General features: G+C 60.9%; 1 protein-coding gene across 1 annotated transcript in view; it reads left to right on the top strand.

Moving 5' to 3' along the window:
• LINGO1 (leucine rich repeat and Ig domain containing 1) overlaps positions 1-21,566 on the top strand; it is a 136,383-nt gene extending 114,817 nt beyond the window's left edge. The window contains exon 5 of the mRNA XM_075160465.1: positions 19,365-21,566. Coding sequence (XP_075016566.1) covers positions 19,377-21,218 — 1,842 coding nt within the window. The 5' untranslated portion in view covers positions 19,365-19,376 and the 3' untranslated portion in view covers positions 21,219-21,566. The remainder of the gene's footprint in view (positions 1-19,364) is intronic.
• Positions 21,567-22,186: the final 620 nt, after the last annotated feature.

Here is a 22,186-nt window from a genome sequence, read left to right as displayed (position 1 = left end):
AGCGCTGCTCCTTGATGGGTGTAGCAGATCTTGGGGAGATTAGGCATAACAGCTCCTCGTAAACTCTGGTGCCATGGATAAGGGCCTTCGTGCTCCTGCGCCCAGCTAGGAGCGCGGTTATTAAGTGACACTCTCTTTTCACTGCGCTCTCCATCCTCCCCACTGCCTCGCCTCGCTGCAGGCCAAAACGCACCAGCGTAGCTGGCAGAGCAAACCAGGGCTCTGCTCCGCCGCCGCGCCTGGCGCACCCGCGCTGCCCTCGCCTCTCCTGATGCGCCGCTCCCTCTGCCCGCCCAAGTCAGAAATCACACGCAGAGGTTACAGAAAAGGCAGGTTTTGCACAGGACTTTTCTTTAGGAGAGGTGTGCACGGGTGCTATCTTAGCCCAAAAGCTCGTCTCTGCTTCTTCATGCCAAGTCCCTCGTCCTCTGCCATTCACCATGCCGCCGGGGTGGGGACGGCCGTCAGAGCCGAGGTGGGAAAGACGGTCTTGGAAGGCCCCCTGCTTCCAGGCAGCGTATAGCATCGCTCTCACACGGCCACCAGCGCCGCTTGCATGGCGTATTTGCCGTATCTTTGTGGAAGGGCTGTGGTGAAATTTCCCCCTCTCACACCAGACAATGCCAGGAATTATTCTGGAGTGTTATTATTGGATACATGGTGCCCTGCACTTTAGTGGGGCTTTAACCATGGGAGGGGAAACATTAAAAACAGCATTCAGAGCTCTTAGCCTATCTTTTGTCCTCTGTTTTTTCTGGCCACATTCAGATTGCCGGCTTTGTCTGTGTTTGTGAAGTGCTATTAACGTCGATGGCATCGCTGAAATAGCCATAATAATAAGAGGCATCGATCTGCGCTGAGTAAAGGTCTGAGGACCACTGAGAGGGGCCAGGCTGAATTTCCTTGATGTCAGGAGCAGAGCGCGTGTGCACGCAGACGTGCTCTCGCCCCCCCCGTGTTTCTTGCCACGAGGATCCTTTGCCCAAGCCCACGCAGAGCTGCACGCCTGACGGGCACCCACCCTCCCAGCCGAGCCGGGGACTGCGCGCGCGGGAGGAGAGGCGACAGCCTGGGAGTGGGCAGGAGTGCCGAGGGGGAGCGGAGAGCGGGGAGCGGGAGTGATTCAGCCCTCAGCTGGCGAGCTCGCGGTGCCTACCCTTTGTTTATTCCTGCTCCACTCAGAAGCTCGTGTGTGCCGAGCAGGAGGATAACGAGCTCTGCTGCAGGCGCCGGGGAGGCAGCAGCCTCTGTCGGAGTGCGGAGGGGGGCTCGTAGCCCGCTGCAGGGACATGAGCTCGGGACAGCCGCTGGGCTCCCATGCCCCATGGCAGGCATGCGTGGGCACTTGGCCCAGCTCTGGCACGCCGCATGGCTGGGGGGATGCCATCGCCCAGGAGAAGCCTGGGGCGAGCACGCAGCTCTGCTTTCGCAGGCGGGAGGAAGGGAGGCCTGCCCAGAGGGATGCTCTGCATGGGAATCTCCACCCCCGGGCTTGGTTAAATGGCTGGTGGAGGAAGGCCAAGCCATTGTGTTCCTCAAAAGGTCCCACCGGCTGAAGGAGCCGTCCAAGGGAAGGCTCCTGGGGCCCAGAGAAGGGACTCCCGCAGAGCCCCAGCCCGTGCCAACATGGAGGGCCCTGGTGCAGTCGCCTTGGGTCCGCCTTGGCCCGCGGCCAGGCACGCTGCGGGGACAGCCGGGTAGAAGCAGGACAGAGCGGGAAGCGCCTCAGGAGAGCCCTGCTGAGAGGAAGCAGGAGGGGAAAGTGCACATTAGAAGCAAAGTTTGTGTCCATTACTGCCGGAGAAATCAGCCTCCGCTGGAAGAGCCAGCGCTGGGCAAATCTGCTAATGCTGCTCGATAAATCAGTGCCCGTTATGGACGGGGGTGAAGCAGTGGGCAGCGCTCGGGAAGTCATGCACGTAGTCCCGAATGAGATACCACCAGCTCAGCATACGCCGAGCCTCCGAGGAGACCTTTGGGATCACCAGGTCCCAGATGAGTCCTCAGAGGCGTCCCCCCCACCCCTTGCAGCCCTTTTCCTCTCATGTGCTTGGGGGGGGCAGTGAAAAAAGAGGAGCAAAACGCTTTGCAGAGGTAGCTGCTGTAGGACGGACCACTCTGAAATCTCCAGGGTAGCCTGGCATCTTCCCTCAGCAGGCTCAAGCAGGGTTGGGCACTGAAGCAAGAGCGACCGGCAGCGCTCCTCTAGTCCGTCCTCTGCGAGCAACCAGGCTGCACCGGCGGCGGCGGAGCGGGGGCTGCCGGTGGCCCCCCCCCTCTCTGCAAGGGCTGCCGGGCGCGGCCAGCCACCGACTGTCCCCAGCCCCGGTTTGCCGCCGGATCGGGGGGGCAGCCGCTCGGTCGGCCGGTGCCACGGCACTCTCGCCCCTGCGAGGGAGACAGCGGCTCTTCCCCGAAAAGCACCGCTTCCCCTGCCCCGCTGCCCGCGGGGGACGGGGCGCCGCTCCCGCCCCGCAGCCCCGGCCCCGCGCCCCCCGCCTCTCGCCTCCCCTCGCCGCGCTGGAGCGGGGGCGGCGGCGGGAGGAGGGGACTGGCCGCCGCCGCCGCTCCCGTCCCCGCGCCGCTCCGCGCACCGCCCCGCGCCCGCCGGCGGCTCCTCCCGGAGGGGAGGCGGGGGCCGGCGCGGCGGCGGCTTCCAGCCCGGCCCCGCCGCGGCAGACCCGGCCGGCGGCAGCGGGCGTGCGGAGCCCGGGCCGTGCCAGCCCGCCCCGGTGGGGCGATGCCGCCGCCGCCCCGCAGCGCCGCCGCCGGCCGCCGCCCGGCGGGTGCGGAGCGGAGGCAGCCGGTGGCCGCGCGTCCCTAGGGCGGCTCCGGAGCGGCCCCGTGCCCGGCCCGGCCCTCCCCCGGGCTCGGGGCTGGGGGGGCGGCTCGGACCCGGGAGCGCCGCCGCCTCTCGAGCTGTCGCTGCGGAGAGGGGGAGCTGCGTTACTGCAGGTGGAGGTTTTGGCGGCGGGGGTGGGGGCCGGGGGAGATGCCATTTCTGACCGAAGGAGATCGCCGGCGAGAATGAGATGCAGGTGAGCGAGACGGGGATGCTGGAGCGGGGGGACCGGGGCTGGGGGAACCGGCGGGGCGGGGGAGCTGGGGGGCTCCGTCCCCCCGGGCTGGACCCGCGCCGGTGTTCGGAGGCACCGGGCTGGGAACTTCGTGCGTGCGCCGGGGGGGGCACGGGGGGTGCGGGGGTGTGTGTGTGCGTGCCGCGGGTGCCCGCCGGTGCTGGGTTTGCGCCGCGCCCCGGGGTGCGGGTCGGGGGGAGCTGTGCGGGCACCGCCGGGAGGGAGGGGAGGGAAGGGACAGCGGGGCCGGGGGCTGCCGGGGCTGCTCGGCGGGGGGGAACGTGTGCCCCGGGCCCTGCTGTTCTCCAGCCTCCACCGCCCTGCTCTGCCCGGGCGTCTTCCCTCTGCTGACCTCCCCCCCGGCACCCCTGCGCCTCTCCCCGCCCGTTCCCCGCAGCCCCGGCCCGGCCCCTGCGGGAAGGGCAGCTTCCAGCCAGGCGGGGCCGCGGTGCGGGGCTGGGGTCCCGGCCACCGAGGCTGACTCGCCCAGCAAAGGGCTGGGGCTCGGTGGTGCTGAGGGGAGCGCAGAGCTGCATCCTGATGTGGGAGCTCTCCTCCTTCCCCGGTAGTTAAGCAGATGAGTTAGCCGGTCTGGAGCAGATTACATATTCAGGTAGGGTATGGCCAGGACAGCGCTACCTGCCAGGGCTGGCTGGGGAGCAGGAGGATCCCGCAAGCAGGCTGTGCCCAGCTCCCCAGCCAGCAAGGGTTAATTCAAGAGGAGGAATTAGCCCTCTGCCTATCCTGAGGCAAAGACATGAAGGGTTACATACGGGCAGGGAGAGCTCACCAGCCCTGAGTGACCAGGTTGGAGGCAGGAGCCATGGGGGGTAATTTTTCAGGGCGGGGGCTCACCTCTCCATCACCAGCCCCCCAGCCTGGAGGTAGGTGAGTTGGGGCTGTGGGGAGTTGCTGCTGGATGGGATGATCCCTCAGGCTCCGGGGGGAGATGTGGGGGCACTGAAGGGTCCCCCCCGCCTGGGCTCAGTCTCACGCACAGGAGCCAGCCCAGAGAATTGGAGATGCTGGGGAGGGTCAGGCTGCCAGCGCGGGCTCAGCCCTCGGTTTGCGCCTGGCAGAAAAAAGAAGGGGTTAATGTTGAAGGGGTTTCGCAGAGCACCCAGGATTGTGAGGATGCCCAAGAGCCTGCTGGCCAGAAGGGCTTCGGGAGCCCTCCCGGGCAGTGCCATTGCTTGTTGCTCTCTGATACCGTGTGTAGGTTACCGGATTTTTCACCTTGCACCTTGGATGTATAAATAGCTCGGAGCGAAGGGCAGAGGCACGGTTCGCTCCAGGCACTGGAGGTGCCACCTCTGAGAGGAAATGGGAGTGTTGGTGCCGTGAAAGTGATTTGCACTAGGAGGGAGGGAGCAGGCACTGGTGGGATCAGGTCTCCTCGCCGCGGGTGCCTGCTGGCTGGTGAAGCTGAGGCTCTGCTGCCTCTCTCTGCCTGTCGCTAGCCCAGCTACCGCCCAAGCAGTCACCATCCACAGTCCTTCCCCAGCAAACGCCCTTTCCAGCAAGCGACTCTACCTGCTGGCCTGCAGCAGGGGACCAGTGTGACAACCCCACGCTCCCCCCCAGCCCACACTGTTCTCCAGGGTCTCAGCCCGTGGGGAAAGCATGGGGCAGAGCAGTTCAGGCATCCCTAGGAGCAGCCCCACTCCACAGATCTGCTCCTTCTCCCTTCATCTCCCCTTCCTCTGCACCACCTACCAGAGCCCCGCTCTGAAATGATATCCCTTCCACATCCCCACCCCAGCCCTCCCGCCAGCCTTAACCCTCTCCTCGCTGCTCTGCCACTTGCAGCAGCCCTGGCCTGACATTCACGCCTGCCAGAGACAGCCCTGGAGCAGCGGCGAGGCCGTGCCTCCAGCCAGCCCGCCGGCATGGGGCTGCGTGGACCTTACCAGGGCTGCCAGCACCACCCAACCCAGCCTCACCCCAAAGGCAGCTATCCCAGCCCCACGCCGGCACCACAGCCCAAACCTTTGTTCGACCCCCTTCCTCCGCGTCCGTTCCCCCGGTTTCAGGTGCACGCCTTGTCCCTCTCCTGGACCCCTTGCACAGGCAAATGGCCAGTAGCACCCCATGCCTGTCCCAGGTGCCACCGAGCCGAGGGGCAGCCTCGCTCTCCTGGTGCACGCTCAGCCCTCCGCCCATCCCAGCAGCGTGGGCTGGGGCTTGGTGGGAGGAGATGTCTGGGCTGGCCGTGCCTTCTTGCCTGCTGCTCCTGGCTCCCTCCTGGAGCACGTTGGCTCGGTAGCTTAATACCAGAGAGGAGAGGTGGTCTCTGAAGCTTTAGCCTAGCAAGGCCAAGAGAAATGCGTCCCTGGGCTAAAGCCTCCGCGTCTTCCTGCAGACACGGGGCAGTTTTCCCCGCAGCCAGGCCCTTCCGCTCCCTCCCCAGCGCTGCCGCTCTGGGGCAGGGACAGACGCTCCCGGGAGGCAGCAGTGTCCCTGCTGGGGACTTTGCAGGTTACCAGGTAGCAGGAGGGGGCTTCTCCTCCTCTCTCGGCTGTAAGCCCCCGGCCAGCAGCTCGGAGCTGGCAGGGCCGCGGGCAGTGGCACCTGCCTGCACCGGGCGCTCGGGCAGCCCCAGCTTTCAGTGAGGCTCTCGCGGGACGGGCAGGAGCGACGGGAGGAGGTAGTGGAGCTGAGTTCACAGCACCTGGGGAAGAGTCGGGTTTTCCAAACCCTTTTGCGGCGGGATTAATTACAAAACGAATGGTTATACTTCTGTAATACCGTACTGTGCTGCAGTTACTCTACACCTATAACGTAATTACTCTGTGATACCTCTAATTACCACTGTTTCATATCATCGGAAGGTTAACAGTGTGACTGAAGGACTTACTGTTCCTTTAGTTTCCTACTTAATACAGTCACTGTAATGATGCTGAAGTTTAGACTGCTTGATGTATGTAATACATAAAATCCTGTAACTTGAGGGTTTATTTCAGGGGTTGATAAATCACTTTATAATAACGCCACAATTATAGTGTAATTATAGTGTAATTACGGATGCTGAATTATAAAGCACAGCTGAACCTGTGTGGTTCGATGAGGATTAATACTCTCCATCAGGTGTTGCTTCATGTATGTGGTTGTCACTGGGCAGTGACGGGCCCGGGTGTGTTGGACGGTTGTTGGGTGTGGGCTGCTGTGACAGCTCTGGGGTGACGCCTGTGTCGGGGCTGGAGGTTGGACCCCGTCCCCGCGAGGCAGGGGAGGACGTGTTTGCAACGGGCACAGCTCTGTGAATGTCCTGGTGGAAAATGCAACTCCACCAACTCTTTTGCGAAGCTTCAGGTGTGGGAACTGCTGGAGAGATGCTTTGCCATGTCACCTCAGCTGAGTCCTGCCGGCCCTGGGGTCCCCCTTGGCTTGTGGCCCTTGGGCAGTTTCTTTGGGCAGTGCTGGTGCTGGGGTGGGTGTTAGCGGCACCGGTTGACTCTCCTTCCATGGTACAGGCTAACGTGAGCTCGGTGTGCCCAGGCTCACCCTTTATGCTCGACACCGGCCACCACAGCAGTGGTTTGGAGCCGGCGAGAGGAGGGCACAGCCGGCGGTGCAAGTCCTGGCACAGCTTGGCGAGGGAGGGTGTTTGCCCGGCTCTTGAACACATCCAATGCACTGAGTCAGCACCTCTCCTCCATTCTCTGCTAAACCCCGAGAAGGGAAGGGAGCAGGGCTTATCCTAGCATGAGCAGAAGTCGCTTTTGGTGGGAAAAGAGCCCGAAGAGCTTGTCAGGTAGGAGGGAAGGCTGGGATGAGGGAGCAGAGGGCTACAAATGCGTAACTCAAATCAAACAACCCAAGAAGAAAAAAGGGAGAAAGCAACTGAAGGCCATGGCCTCAATTTTCTTCCGAGTCAGTTTTTTCCCCCTTCTCTATCTCTATCCGGGGGAGTAAAGATTGGAGCTTGCAGAGGGGAATGGCTGCCTGGAGAGCGATCTCCGTGCCTCTGCCGCGTGTCCCAGCTCCCGGTGACCCTGGCTGGGGACATGTCTTACCAACAGCCAGTTTTGGTGGCTGTTTGGATCTGCAGCCTTTGGGACGGTGTCAGGGCGTGTGTGATGCAGAGCGGGAGAGGAGCGTCTGAGGTCGGGGCTGGCTTGGGAAGGGGAGAAACAGCAGCCGTAGCCCCCCCAGTGCTTCCCCAGCTCCGGGAGCGCTGTCAGCGCACAGCGTGGCCTCTGCCCCCCCTTGGCACGGCGAGCCAGGAGAAAGACAGATGACACAAAGGTGGCCGTGTCTGAGCGGGCAGCGTTAATTGTCACCTTGACCCGGGCAACTGAAGAAATGCTAATAAATGCCACGGAGAGCCTCGTCTCCTCTGTAGCCCGGGCAGGGAGCGTGAGGCTCCCTCCGTCCCCGAGAGCAGCAGGTCACGCCGGCCGGCTCGGGAAGGGCAGACAGCGGGGGGAGAGCGCCCAGCTTGAGCAGAGCCCCCCCCGCTGGAGTTAACGGCCGTGCTGGGGCAAGACCCCGGTGATTCCCACCTTGCGGGAGCAGCAGTTAGGAGTGACCAGCAGCCCACCCGGAGCGTGCCTTGCCCTGCCAGGAGGGTGCACATTGTAGCGATGCTTTGGCAGCAGCGTGGCCGTGTTGGGGGGAGCCCTGCCATGAGCCCCTCCATCAGCCCTCCCTCTGGCCTCGCCAACACCTCGGCCACCATCCCTTGCCCTCCGTGGCCCCGTGCCCCATGCAAACAGCATCTCCTAACTGAGGGTGGGACTGGGCTGGGCAGCAGGGCAGCACCCCTCTTGCGGGGGCCGGGGAGCTTGGCTTGGGTTTGCTCATTCTCCCGGTTAGGCACAGAAATGGCTTCTGTTCAGCCGTCCTGCATGTTTTCTTCCATGATTTTTTTCACGTGTCTCTATAAGCTGGTCAGCCGGCATCCTGCAGTGGACATGTGTCCACACGTGGACATGACTCTCCTGGGCTCCAGAGGAGGACCCAGGTGTCCCGGCCAGAGGCCAAAGGCTTTGCCCACTGAAGCTCTCATGTCCCTTGTCTCAGGGGTGGGGTCGGTGTCCAGAGCTGGGGACAGTCCTGCGGATGAGGGTCCCCGCAGGGACTGGGGACAGGGTGAGGAGGTGCAGGACTGGGCTGTGCCTCCCGGGACGCGGTTCCTGCAGCCCAACAGCATCCAAGTGACGCTCAAATGGCAAAATACCCACCGGGAGCCGTCAGGCTGGGCTGATCCCCTGCTTTTGGGGACAGGCTGGCCCCTGCTCCCTGAGGGACGTGTCCGTGAGCACCCAGCCCCTGCCCTTGCTGCTGTGGGGTCCCTGGGCCGGGCGCCCCTGGTGCAGCCCAGCCCCTGCCACCCTGCACAGCCCTTGCTCCCCTGGCAGCCCTTTCCCCCCCACCGCCCCACATTGCTCTTAGTTATCTCGGTAGGACCCACGTGGTGTTTTTTTTGTCATTTCCATTCCGTTCCTTCATCAGAATGCAAAACATTAAATATCGCTCTTGTAATTACGGTTAATTTCATAACCAGCACCTTAATTGGATTGGTCTCTGATGGGGAATTCTCGTAGGAGGGAGAAGCAGAAATATTTTGACGTGATCTATTCTTTCAGCTCTTTGTTTGGATTTGAGATGTCGAGTGTGAAATGGGAAACAACTGATTTAGACCTTGGAGGCAATCTGGGGGTGGCGAGGAACGTCTGAGCACTCACTCTTCTTACCTTCCGCACCGGCACGTGGACAAACCTCTCTCTCGCGTACCTGAACCCGGCCTTTCCCCAACACCCCTTTGGACTGGGGGCAGTCACAGAAAGCCAAATTGTTGTGGTCTAACCCAAAATGTGAGCCTGGGGAGCCAGGGAGGGCGTTTTGGGTGAGCATTACGGGCGAGCACTGGCCTGGCGGCTTGCTTCTGCCCCAGCTCCGCTGGCAAGCGGCTCGTGCGTTGTACCACGGAGCGGGGCACAGCAATGAGGATTAGGTAGAAAAAATAAATGTTAGCTGTAGCCGTGCTTTAAATGAACAGGCACTGCGGGAGCCAGAAGGAGGAAAGGAATTAGGGCCACGGTGGTGAGCAGCGTGAAAACCTCCTTGCCCGGCCCATGCTGGGGGAGCAGCCTGGCGCAGATCTGCAAGCTCCCGGTGGGTCCGAGTCTGCCGCCGGGAGCTCAGGGACGTGAGGGGCACCCAGTGGGACACCTCGTCTCTGCTGGGAATGGGGCAGGCGAGGGCCCACCGGACTCCCCAAGCCCGGAGAGGGACACCAGCCCCTCTTGCGCCCTGGTGAACCAGGTTATTTCAGCACTGCTGCCGAAGGCAGCAAGTCCTGCGGGGGCCCCGCGGGCCCCCCAATGCTCAGCTGGGGCCGTGCCGTGCCGTGGCCGTCCCACGGAGCTGGCGTCTGCGTCTCACGCTGCCGCTTTGGGCCTGAGCTACGATTTGCTCTGGGAAACATGGAATTGCGCTGCCATTAGGTGCTGCCATTAAACTGATTTGTGCTCAGCCTGTTTATCCTTTTCAATGGGAAACGATATAGAAGCTGAACCGAAATGGAAACCCTGGCCTTGTGTTTCCGATTTAATTTCTATGCACTGTATTTCCCCGTGATTACTTTTGTTCTCACATATAGCCCAGAGTGCAGGCTCTGTATTATTATCAACATCACTGGGGAGAAGGAGGAAGGGGTGGAAAGCATCTCTTTCAGCTCAAGCGGAACACAACAAAACCACCCCAAAGCAGCCCTCCGTCAAGGGCAGCGGGGGAACGGCTCCATCCCCACGGTCCCTCCTTTTTCTCCGTGCCCACGGGCTCAGCGCGATCGCCCGCTGGAAGACAGAAAAGGCCGGGGAACGGCCCGGCTCCCCGCGGTGCGGCTGAGGCTGACGGCGTGCTGACAGCCCTTACCCTAGGCATTAAACCAATTGTGCTTTTTGCCCCTGCTCCAGCTGCTTCGCAGCCCTGCGCCGAGCCCTTCCCCGGCACAACGCTGCGGGATGGTGCTGCACCTCCCGGGACGCGTTCCCAAAGCGCCTGGGGCTGACATTTGCTGGGGCACAGCACCCGCAGCCAGCGCCAGCTCAGCTTGGGGCACCCTCGCTAGTGAAATCAGTGTGTTGGTTTTCATGAAATTACCCCAAAAAATCCCAGAGTTTCCAATGCTTCGTTTTCTCCTCTCAACCAGCATTTCCCACCTTTTCCTTCTTGCTTGGGGGGGGTCTGAGGTTTGGGGGCAGTGCCGGGACCCCAGGAGCTCTGTGCGCAGCCCCCGTACCTGCAGGGGATGCATATCCCTGGGGCTGGCAGCACCTGGAGCCCGAATCCCGGGCAGGCCACATCCCGCAGCGCCTGCCCTGCGGGGATTTGGGCTGGGAAGGGCTGGTGAGGCGGTGACCCCCTGTCCCCGGCTGGCTGGCACTGCCCGGCTTCGTGGGTACGGCCGACTGCAGGACAGGCGGGCTCAGCCGTGGCTCAGCACAGTTTGTTTTTATCTAATCTATTTTATTGTTGAATGAAACAATAACAGCAAATACAGGCCCTGAAGACAAGCCATAAATAATGCAAAAATCAAACAAGCGAGAAAGGGGGAGAGAAAAAAGAATTATATATGTAAATCAGCACAGAGAAGGCCAGGCTGGCGAGAGGAATCTTCTCTCCGCGTTTGCCATCGCTCATGCTTTCTTTGGCTCCCTTTTTTCTCCACGTCTCTCTTCCTGGAAATTCCTGCGGCACTAAATTTGTTATTATGTGAATGAAACTTAATAATAACTGGAAGGGGGCGAAAGAGAGATCGGGCTTGCGGGAAGGAGTCGGGAAAGGAGGTGGACGGAGAGGACCGGGGCTTTTGTCTCTCACAGCGCCTTGAAACACAGCCGTGCCCCTGCCCGAGCCCGCCGCCCTGCTCTGCCCCCGTGTCCCCGCGGGAGACAGGGCAGGGACGGCTCTGCCGATGCCGCCCGGCACTGCCGGGGCCACTGGTCCGGCCAGCACGGCACATGCACTCTCATTGCCCCGTGCAGCTTGTCCCGCCGATGGGCGATCACAGAGCCATCTTCGCGGGGCTGGGCTGCGGTCAGCCTCTCCCGAAAGGCTTCTGAGGCCGCTTATTTTAGGCAGCAGTATAAAAATGTCAGGGCCGGTCCTACAGGGAGGTAAATCAGCAGGTTTCCCTGGAGTCAGCGAAGGTGCCGGGTTTATGTCCTCTGAAGTTCTCTTGCTGTTATCCCAGAGGTTTCCAGGGGAAGACGCAGCGCTCCAGAGCAGCTCTTGTACTTCTCTAGGTGTCCTGTGGCGGTTGTGGGGGTATTTAAGGGATGTGCCATGGGAACAAAAGTGGTGCCGTAAGTACGGTCTAAGCTTAAGTTAAACGTAAGGAACGTGACCGGTGCCTGGCAGCGGCGTTGCTCTGTAGCACCGCAGGCTCGGGACGCGCTCGCTGGCCCCCGCTTGCTGCGGCTGCGCAGCGTTTGGGACTTTGATCCCGGGTTTCTGCCTTCAAGCATTGTCAGGGACACAGTGGGGACCCAGCGGCTCGGACTCGTGGCTATTAGAGGGGTCACATCCCCAGGCCTCGGCGATGTCCCCTCGTGGCCCTGTGGGGCCAGGCTGCTCACAGGGCCGGGGGGTCGGGCTGGGCTGGCGTTCACTCTCCTGCCGAGCCAGCCCTGCGTAAGGGAGGGCAGAAGGCACCGGGGTGCCCCCTCAGCTCTGCTTGTGGCCGTGCTCTGCCGCTGGAGCCGCTGGAGCTGCTGGGTGCCGCAGCCCCGTTGCGGGTGCTGAGCAGAGCCTTGGGACACCTTTTGGCAGAGGCTGGTGGCAGGAGGGGACGGGCTGTCCCCAGGCAGGGAGCAGCGGGGAGGGAGCAGCGTGTCTCCTGCCAGGCCCTTCGCGGTGCCCCCAGGAGCGGTTTGTGCTTCGGGACTGCCGGGGGCAGCGGCTCAGCCTGGCAGGGCCTGCCCGCCTCGCTGCTGGGGCGCGGGCGCGGGCACGGCACAGGGACCGTCCGCAGGGGCCGGTGCCTGGGTCTGGGGGAGCGGGAAGCCACCGGCCACCGGACCAACCATCGAGGCAAGCCCAGACAGAAATGCCATCTGCTCCCCATCTGGCAGCGGGGTGACTTTGCACCAGCCGCTTTTATGCCAGCTCAGGTGGTGTCCTGCCCCTGACGCAAACGCAGGGTTTAGCCCAGGCACCGAACAGCTGCGCTCCGGCTGATTCAGCAGCACCGCGGCAGCGCGCTGAGCCACGCAGAGCCGCCCCAGCAGCACCGGGGCCGTGGTGGGCAGCACGGCTGAGCCGCCCGGGCTGTCCCCCATCATCCAGCCCAAAATCTACCCCTGCTGCCCAGGGTGGGGCCCTTCGCAGGGCCCTCGCCGGTGCGGGGCTGCTGGGAGCGCTCCTGGGGCGCGCAGGGGAGCGCAGAAGGTGTTTGGGTACCGCTCAAGCCCATTCCCAGGAAAAAACAATCCTCCCTCGAGTGCACCAAGAAAGGGCGGCTGCCAGCCCCGCGGCGCTGTGCCGGCAGGAGAAGGCAGTTTCCTCCCTGCAGGAGCAGGAGCAGGACGGTGGCCCAGGCTCTGGAGCTGCCGATGCCCTGCTCTCCCCAAAGGGCCTTGGCAGGCACCGCTGCGGGGACGGCCTCGTCCCCCGACGCCTTGCTGGCCACAGGCGCGCCGAGGCGGAGCGCAGGGGATGCCTTCGCAATGTCATCGTGACCCTGGCGGCTCTCCCGGAAGACACTCATTGGACAGACCTTTCTTTCACCTCTCCGGTGCAAATGTTTCCATAGCCCTAAGAGGAGCCCGAGTTTTTTCCATCCTCCTTTCACAGCTACCGACAGAGAAGAAAAAACATCTACAGAGACCCTCGTGCTATACTGAAGCCTCCTCCACCCAGCGTTCGCTCATCACTGAGTGCCTGCTGAGCTGGGTGTCTTCGGGTGAGCACCTAAAACATCCTGGTGACGCAGCCCACGGCCACGGAGACAGGAATCCCAAGGAGATTTGCTGAAATAAAGAAAGAAAAAAAGGAGAAGCCCCATTCAGCTAGCTGGTGCACGTCCTTCCCAGCACACACCATCCTCCTGCTCTGCTGCTGACCCAGCCCGAAACGTCTCCGGTGCTGGCGTCCCACGGCCAACCCTTGGGAGATATTGCCCCAGCAAACACAGCTCTCCTGCTCTTCGTCTCGCAAGCAGAAAAAAATCAGCCTCCTCCCGGTTTGCCCGACATGGGAAGCGTTGAACCACCAACCGGCAGCGGCTGCGGCAGCGGTGGGCCAGCCCGCGTCCCGGCCACCTCAGTCGATGAGTAGGGGAGCGTGGCTGGCTCCGAGCCCGAGCTCCACGGTGCGCTGCACCCTTACACTCCTCGTTTATCTCTTGCTAGCTCAGGGCTTTACACCCCTGGCATCCACAGCTGCCTTTGCAATTACTTATTGATCACTTGTCAGGATGTTTTCTTTGCTGATGGGGCAGCGAAGCATGTGCAGCCAAAGAGAGAGAAGAGACGTTAGAAGCAAAGGTGTGAGGCGGGTGAGCAGCTCTTGCACAGATGTGATCACAGCAAGAAACAGCCTCAGCAAAAACCGCTCAGAGCTTCAGCATCCTGCAGAGACAACCAGGATCTCCCTCCCATCGCCCTGCTCTGATAACCTGCCTGCCGAGCCTGAAAACCACTCTCCACCGGTTGCCCCTCCACCTCCACCGTTGTCCCTGCGTGGGGGTCAAGCAGATCCACAGCCTGGAGCTAAACCAGTGGACAGCTGGGCCAAAGCCTCCCCCTTCCAGCGTCCCGGCCCCTCAGCCCACTTCAGAGCTCTTCTCCTCCCCTGTGCATCCCCTTTTTTCTGCTCTCCTTCCCTTTGGCTTGGTGCTTCCCTGACTTAATCCCCTGCGGCGCTGGGGGCACCACGTTTTGGGTGGAAGAGCCCGTTGCCCCAAGGAAACGCCTTTGCAGGGCAGTCCGGCGGGCTGGCTGCTGTGGGCGTCTGGTGCCAGCCAGGCCCTGTCCCTGCCGGAAGGGGATTTGCATCTTAAATACTTCTTGGTGCTCTTTTACAGCCTCAGAGCAACTGCCAGAGCAGATCAGGTTGCGGCACACCTATTCCAGGCTCCCGCCTCGCAGCAGCTGAAAGCAGATACTTCAGAAGGCTGAGCAAAGGCTCCCGGCTGGAGAGTCCTGCCTTCACGTGGGTGAGCGGGAGCTGGTGCCCCGGGCAGCTGTGGGGCTGGGGGCGGGCTCCTCTCTGGCTGACCTGCCGTGCTTCATTGCCTTGCACGACGTGCTCCTGTGTCCCCCACCCTGAACAAGGCACAGCTGGAGGGGTCCTTCTCAGCTTCTGCCCATTTCTTCCCCACTTCTCACTCCCTCCTGTGCTGCTTCTGGAGGATTTGGGGCCAGGACGGGACACGGGGCAGCCCTTTGCACTGCGGCGGCCTGTTTTCATGCCCTTCGTTAACAGCCCGTCCATTAGTGAAGGCCCAGAGGAAGCGGCGGCAGCTTTCCATCACCCAGGCCAGCGCTGTGGCTCCAGCCGCCCACCAGCCAGCCCTGGCAGCGCTCGGGGCTCACTTTAGGCTCTCCCTCTTCGGTTTCTTTTTACCCGTGTGAAGCAGCGTGCTCCCGGGGGAAACCCCCTCTGCCCTGCGCGCCGGCCTCTGCTCCCAGCCACCCCCTGACCATCCCCGGGCACCGGGGAGGAGAGCAGCTACTGCCAGTGCCTGCGCTCCAGGGACTGGGTGGGGAGAGAGGAGGAGGAGGGAGCAGGTGGGGTGGGGAGGAAGGAGAGACAAAGCAAAAGGGCCCACCAGTGCGCGCGGGACGCAGGGGGAATGATGGAGAGAGGAGGAGATGGGCACGAACGTGTTTGGCACATTAAAGCTTCTCCCTTTGTTTTGCTGCTTTGCAGCTAGCTACAGGAACACTTAGTGCAGAGCCCGGGGTCTGGATAAGCAACTCTTTTAGCAGCAGGAAAGGTTGTTAAATATTTATTTGTAAACCTGGAGTCTTTATCTCTAAAATGTAGTCAAGTTCAATAAAATTTGATTTAGCGGGAGCAGCTTAGAGGAGACGAGAGCACTGGCTCCGAGAGCTGTGTCTCGGCAGCTTTGTGCGAAGCCAGCAGGCCAGAGATGGGGGTGAGCCCGTGGCTGATCCGCACCCATGCCCGCACCCACACCGCAGCCCAGTGTGGGTGCCCAGTGCTGCTGGGGTGAGGCTCGCTCCTGTGTGGCGCTGGGAGCACCAGCGGTGCTGCCGCGGCACCGCAGCAAGGTCGGCTCCTGCAGGGACGGACGGGGTGGGGACGCGTCCCCCCGCCCTGCTGAGCCCCCACAGCACTGTGGACCCCCCTCCCCGGGGATACGGCTCGCTTCATCCTAAATTGCCTGTTGTTGTTCGATGCTCTCAAAAGCATCTGGTTCAAGGGTGGACGTCTCCCACACGGTAATTTATGGCTGCCAGGTGGGGGTTATCGCTGACTCGGGGATTTTTGCCACTCACTCGCTGTCGGCGTGGCAGATCGCGCAGTGCTGAGGAGCACCGGCCCGGCCCCGACCGCTGGGCACCCCTGTGGGGCGGTGAGCAGGGGACAGCCCAGGGACGGAGGTGACAGCGGAGGGCACGGCCAGGCGTGCTGCCCACCCCTCGGGCAGGAGGGCAGCAGCCGCCTCGGGAGCAAACCCAGGTGCAGAGCCTGGGCTCCCTCCTGGGTCATCGCCTGGGTTTGGTTTCCCCCGAGCGGTTCCACCCGCGCCGGGGCAGCCTGTGCTTGTCACGACAGAGCGAACCCCACGCACGTCAGCACTCCAGCCCGGCCCCGGGCTGCGTTTCCAGGCACAGGCCCAGAATAGCATCTTCCCTCCCAGCACTAATCCCAGCCGGGGACACTCAGCAGGTCCTGCTGCATTTAGCACCAGTGCGCCCATCTGCGCCTCTTGGGCCAAGTCTAGCAGCTTCCCCAAGTCTAGCTTGTACTTTGGAGCCCTCGCCCCAGGCAGCAGGGTGGTGAGGACAGGGGTCAGAGGATGCCATGGCTCTGGGCATGATTTTTGCTTTGGTTTGCACTGGTTTGCTCATTGCCTAAAGGCAGCGAGTCCGACAGCTGCTCCTTTCTTCCTGATTCTTTTTTTTTAATGTGAGAAGTGAGAGCCACGTTCACGCTGGCCTGGCCTGTGCGTCACAGCCACGTGGCCTGATCCTGCCTGGCACCCCTGGAGGGGTGCTGGGGCTCGCTTCACGGTCCTCCTCAGAGCAGAGCGAGGAGAGCTTCAGTTTTTGGAAAGCCCTTGGTGGTGCTTTGTCTCAGTCACTTCCCAGTTCCCTGCAGGCAGCAATTGCTGAGAGCAGCCACCGCCGTCTCTCCCCCGGCGACACCAAGCCCTGTCCCCAGAGCCACCCCAGCCCATCCGAGGCGGCCGCAGCCCCGCGCCCGGCCGGCACCCGCAGCCCCGGCGCGGGGCACCGCGGCACCGTGTGGCGGCAGAGGCCAGCCCGGACTTTGGGCTGGGCTTTGCTGATGTGACGCGAGTCCAGCCGCTGCGGGGGTGTGCGACGGTCGCTGGAAAGCCATGCGCGGGTTGTTGACATCAGCTCACACAAAAAAAATCACAATTTGAGTCATTTTTAGAAGGGCACCTCTTAATATCCGCCTCACCTTGTGGCACAAATATTCCTCTCTGAAACAGCCAGAGGTAAATGGGAACTAGAAGTGATTTAAAGCTCATCTTAGCCCAGAATTTTTCAGCTTATTCATTGTCTTTCTCCCAAAGCTCTTCTGTGGCTCTGGCTATTAAGATTACAGATGTTTTTTGTCAGGAATTGTATTTATCACGGATTTAAATTTAGCTGAGAACTAATAACATGTGAGGTGTGTCTAGACTTTAATTCTACACAAGTGGGCTTGTCTCACCTTTAACGCCATGCAGCTTTTGCTTCATTCATCTATCACTTCTTTGCTTGTATTTTAGCCATCGACACCGCATCGCTCCCAGCAGCTCCGGCCGCTGGCCCTCTGCCGAGGGCCGGTGCGGGGACAACAGCACGGGACCAAACATGGTGCAGGCGCAATCCCCTTCCCGCTAGTAGAGAGGCAGAATTTGGCCCGAGGGGGGTCCGGGCTGACGCGGGAGCTGTGCGTGGGCCCTGCGGCAGGATTCGGCTCTCACCCCCACCCTGCAGGGACCAGCGCGCGGCTGCACGCGCGGGCAGAGCTGAAATTTCAGCACAGAACAGCCAAATAAGGCCGGCTGCCTGGCACGCTAATGAGCTGAAGTCTTTTCAGCCCTGCTATAATTAAGCCCCTTAGACCGTATGTTGTTTTGCATGCATTGTTTTGCTTTCTTTGATGGCTTTCTCAGCACGGCTGTGAGGAGCAGGAATTGGTTTCTGAGAAACACCGGCCGAGGGAGGCTGCGAGCGAGCCGGCGCGCGTTGGCAAGCGGGTCGTGGGAGCAGCAGAGCCGCCGGCACCTCGCGGGCGGGAGGAGGGGGCTTTCGCCGGCCACGTGCTGCCCGCGGGGAGAGACGGCGGCGTGGGGAGCAAATCCACGTGCAGCCCTTTGCCCGAGAGCTGCCAACTGGCGGTGCTTCCCGGTCTCGGGACGCTGGCACATCCCTCCAGCAGGTCCCGGCCCCAGCGGCATCGCAACAGTAGCGGCAGCCCTGCTCGTGTTTGTAAGGCTGCCCAGCACCGTCAGCACTAGGGAGGTGATGACATGGGAGGTGATGAATTGTAAATACGGCAAATGGCTCTTTGCAGCCTGGCCCACGCCCAAGCGAACCCACTGGAAATGTTTCCACCGGACTGGGACGTGCAGGAGGGAGCTCAGCACTGCTGCCAGGGAGCTGTGCGGGAGCAGGTCCTGGCACCGCACCCCTTCATTTTGGGGGTGACGTGCTTTGGGTGGTCCCCAGCGAGCAGCCGTGCTGCAGAGGTAGCAGGGAAAGGGGCTGGAGAAGGACAGCAAGCCGGGACAAAACCACGGGAGGATTTCTGTGGGGACTCCGGGACCTCACAGCCGGAGCGCCTGGTGTGCCAAGGCCTGGTGGTTTCCGAGATGGTGCTGGTGGAGGTTTTTATGGCCAGCCCATCATCTTTCATCCTCGCATCTTGCAAAGAAATTTTTGAATAATTTTTTGGGAACAAAAGCTATACTTGGGTCATATATCTGTATGAAATGATGAATATAAACAGACGCAATGGAAGTAATGCACAGAATGCGTACCAGACCCATAAATAGTGCCAGAGCAGGGAAAGTAATGCACAGGATATATAATGATGGATACAAACGGAGCCAATGGAAGTAATGTATTGAGTATATTCAGTGATAGCCATAAATAGCATTAGTGGAAGTAATGCAGGGCGTACACATAACAATAGATATAAACACGGTCTGGAGTAGCTGTACATCTAATATGCAATATTAATATGATTTGATCCCTCATAACAGCTTGAACAACAAGGAAATAAACGCAACAGAGGCAGCGCGACAGGGAGCGTTCGCTTCCGCCTGCCGATGGCCCGGGGCGGTTCTGGGCTGGGGCACAAGCCAGACCAGGACCCCCGAGGAGGTCTCCCAGCCCTCCCCAGGGAAGGCAGGAGGAGCCAGGCCTTTCCCAGCTGAGCCCAGGCAGACCCCCCGGCCCTCACGCCCGGCTGTGGCTCACTCCGCAGCTAGACTGACCGGTTGCTGTTTCTCAGAGGGGAGCGGCGCGGGTCTGCACCTCGCAGGCAGGCGTGGCGGGAGGCAAGGGACTAACCCGGGGGGACGCGCCGAGCCCGGACTGCCGCGGAGCCTGGGGGAGCACAGAGGAAGGGGGCTGGTTCCCACGGAGCTATTGCCGTCGCTCCCTGCTCGGACACCCCGCTGCCAGCCCACCCCAAGCGGGGTTCCCCCAGATGCTCGATCCCGCGCTCAGCTCCTCTGCAAAGCAGCGTTTATATTCAGGCTCCATCTACAGGGAAGGGAATAATTTCAAAAGCTTAAAATAGGATGTAGATAGATATGTTTAGTATTAATTTTTTTTTTTTTTAAGAAGCCGAGGAAGCGAGGTCTGTCTGACACAGATTCCTCAAGGCTTTCCACTCAAAGTCTGTACACGTTCAATCATCAAGTGGAACGTTGGGGGGTGGGGAGGCGAAATGGTCTTGGGCTGGATTTCAGCTGGGAAATGAGAACCTCCGCTCTGCCTCGGCGGTGCCTGCCTTTCGCCTTAACGTCAGCTCTACCAGGACGGTAAGCCTTTTGCCACGGTCATGCCCATCGTTTGCTCACGTCCACCTTGCTCTTTCTCTCCCCCGTGTTACCTGCAGGTGAGAGATAGGATGGTAGCTGGGGAGGCGAGTATGCGCAGCCCAATCCTGGCCTGCTGGCAGCCAATTCTCCTCCTGATGCTGGGATCCATCCTGTCCGGCTCCGCCACGGGCTGCCCGCCGCGCTGCGAGTGCTCTGCCCAGGAGCGCGCCGTCCTGTGCCACCGGAAGCGATTCATGGTCGTGCCAGAGGGGATCCCCACCGAGACCAAGCTGCTGGACTTGGGCAAGAACCGCATCAAGACACTCAACCAGGATGAATTTGCCAACTACCCTCACCTGGAGGAGCTGGAGCTAAATGAGAACATTATCAGTGCCATTGAACCTGGGGCTTTCAACAACCTCTTCAACCTCAGGACGCTGGGGCTCAGGAGTAACAGACTCAAGCTGATCCCCTTGGGGGTGTTTACCGGACTCAGCAACCTTACCAAGCTAGACATTAGTGAGAACAAAATTGTGATCCTCCTAGACTACATGTTCCAGGACTTGTACAACCTGAAGTCTTTGGAGGTGGGGGACAACGACCTTGTCTACATCTCCCACCGGGCCTTCAGTGGCCTCAACAGCCTGGAGCAGCTGACCCTGGAGAAATGCAACCTGACCTCCATCCCCACGGAGGCCCTGTCTCACCTTCACGGCTTGATCGTGCTGCGGCTGCGCCATCTGAACATCAACACCATCCGGGATTACTCATTCAAGAGGCTGTACCGGCTCAAGGTCCTCGAGATCTCACACTGGCCCTATCTGGACACTATGACGTCCAACTGCCTCTACGGGTTGAACCTGACCTCCTTGTCCATCACCCACTGCAACCTGACGTCCATCCCGTATGTGTCGGTGAGGCACTTGGTTTACCTCCGGTTCCTGAACCTGTCCTACAACCCCATTGTCACCATCGAGGGCTCCATGCTCCATGACCTGCTCAGGCTGCAGGAGATCCAGCTGGTGGGAGGGCAGCTCACCACGGTCGAGCCCTTTGCCTTCCGCGGCCTCAATTACCTGCGCATCCTGAACGTGTCGGGGAATTTGCTGACCACCCTGGAGGAGTCGGCCTTCCACTCGGTGGGCAACCTGGAGACGCTCATCCTCGACAACAACCCCTTAGCCTGCGACTGTCGGCTGCTCTGGGTTTTCCGGCGGCGATGGAGGTTGAACTTCAACAAGCAGCAGCCCACCTGCTCCACCCCCGAGTTCGTCCAGGGCAAGGAGTTCAAAGACTTCCCCGATGTCCTCCTGCCCAACTATTTCACCTGCCGCCGAGCACGGATACGGGACCGCAAACCTCAGCAGATCTTTGTGGACGAAGGCCACACGGTCCATTTTGTCTGCCGGGCAGATGGGGACCCGCCCCCCACCATCATGTGGCTCTCTCCCCGGAAGCACCTCATCTCTACCAAAACCAACGGGCGGCTCACTGTCTTCCCTGACGGCACACTGGAGGTGCGCTACGCCCAGATCCAGGACAATGGCACCTACCTATGCATCGCCAGCAACGCGGGTGGCAACGACACCATGCTGGCCCACCTGCACGTGCGCAGCTACTCCCCCGACTGGCCCCACCAGCCCAACAAGACCTTCGCGTTCATCTCCAACCAGCCCAACGAGAGCGATGCCAACAGCACGCGCGCCACCGTGCCTTTCCCCTTTGACATCAAGACTCTCATCATCGCCACCACCATGGGCTTCATTTCCTTCCTGGGCGTCGTCCTCTTCTGTCTGGTGCTCCTCTTCCTGTGGAGCCGGGGGAAAGGCAACACCAAGCACAACATCGAAATCGAGTACGTGCCACGCAAGTCCGACGCGGGCATCAGCTCTGCCGACGCGCCGCGCAAGTTCAACATGAAAATGATTTAACCAGGCAACAATTTGCAAATAATAATGGTGGTTTTTTTTTTAAAAAAAAAAAAAGAACAAATGAACAAATAAAAAATAATTAAAAAACAAACATTGCTACAAACATACCGACCTCTCTCCTTCCACCACGCCCTCCGCCCCTGTCTGAACCCACTGCGCCCGCACTGTCACCACCTCTTTCTCTTCCTCTTCTTCTTTGTACCAGGAAAACATTCAGCCGATGTCTTCAGGACTCCTGTGTTTGTAAGGACTTTGTCTGATGGACTCTGGTGTCAGATATAACTCTCAGAGGGAAAAACAACAGAGGGGGGAAAAAAAGAAAGAAAAAAGAAATAAAATCAATAAAAAGTTACGAACTTTCTTCTGTAACTTTGATTTCAATAATTATGGATTTTTATGAAAACTTGAAATAATAAAAAAACCCTATTTCCTATAGATAGTTGGAATGCAAAATCTTGACTTCTTGATCTGTCCAGTTCTGTATCTCTGGTGAGCGCTCGCTTTCTCGCCTCGGAGGCGTTTTCCAGCCGCCTCACTAAGAACAGCCCCAGGCCAGAGCGAGTCTCCCACTGACGCCAAAGCTTCGCGCTCCCCCAAAAGGCACTTCCCGCAGCGTCTTGGGCCCCGCACGGCACCGAGAGGAGTTTGACTTTTTTGCCCCCCAAGGACCGGCTGTGGTTTTGTAGCCAGTTCCCTCGAAGCCCGGGGGAGCGGGGCCGCAGGGCTGAGGCGCGTAAGCAGTGCCTGGCGGGGCTGCGTTGGCCGGCGCTCTGCGGTGAGGGGGACGCGAAGCCCCGCTGCAGGGCAGGCAGCAGGTCGCCCTGCCCGCCGCCCCCGGGCTGAGAGCCAGCGGGGCCAGGCTTTGCCCGGGCGGTGCTGGCGGCGGGACTGGGGGTACCTGGGGAGAGGACTTTCTGCCTGCCGTTGCCAGCAGCACAGTGGTGTCTCCTCACCCATGGGGGAGAAGC

The sequence above is a fragment of the Calonectris borealis genome, chromosome 11 (assembly GCF_964195595.1).
Source record: "Calonectris borealis chromosome 11, bCalBor7.hap1.2, whole genome shotgun sequence".
Classification (NCBI taxonomy): Eukaryota; Metazoa; Chordata; class Aves; order Procellariiformes; family Procellariidae; genus Calonectris; species Calonectris borealis.
The sequence above is the reverse complement of the archived record's forward strand: the minus strand, read 5'-3'. Positions and strand labels throughout refer to the sequence as shown.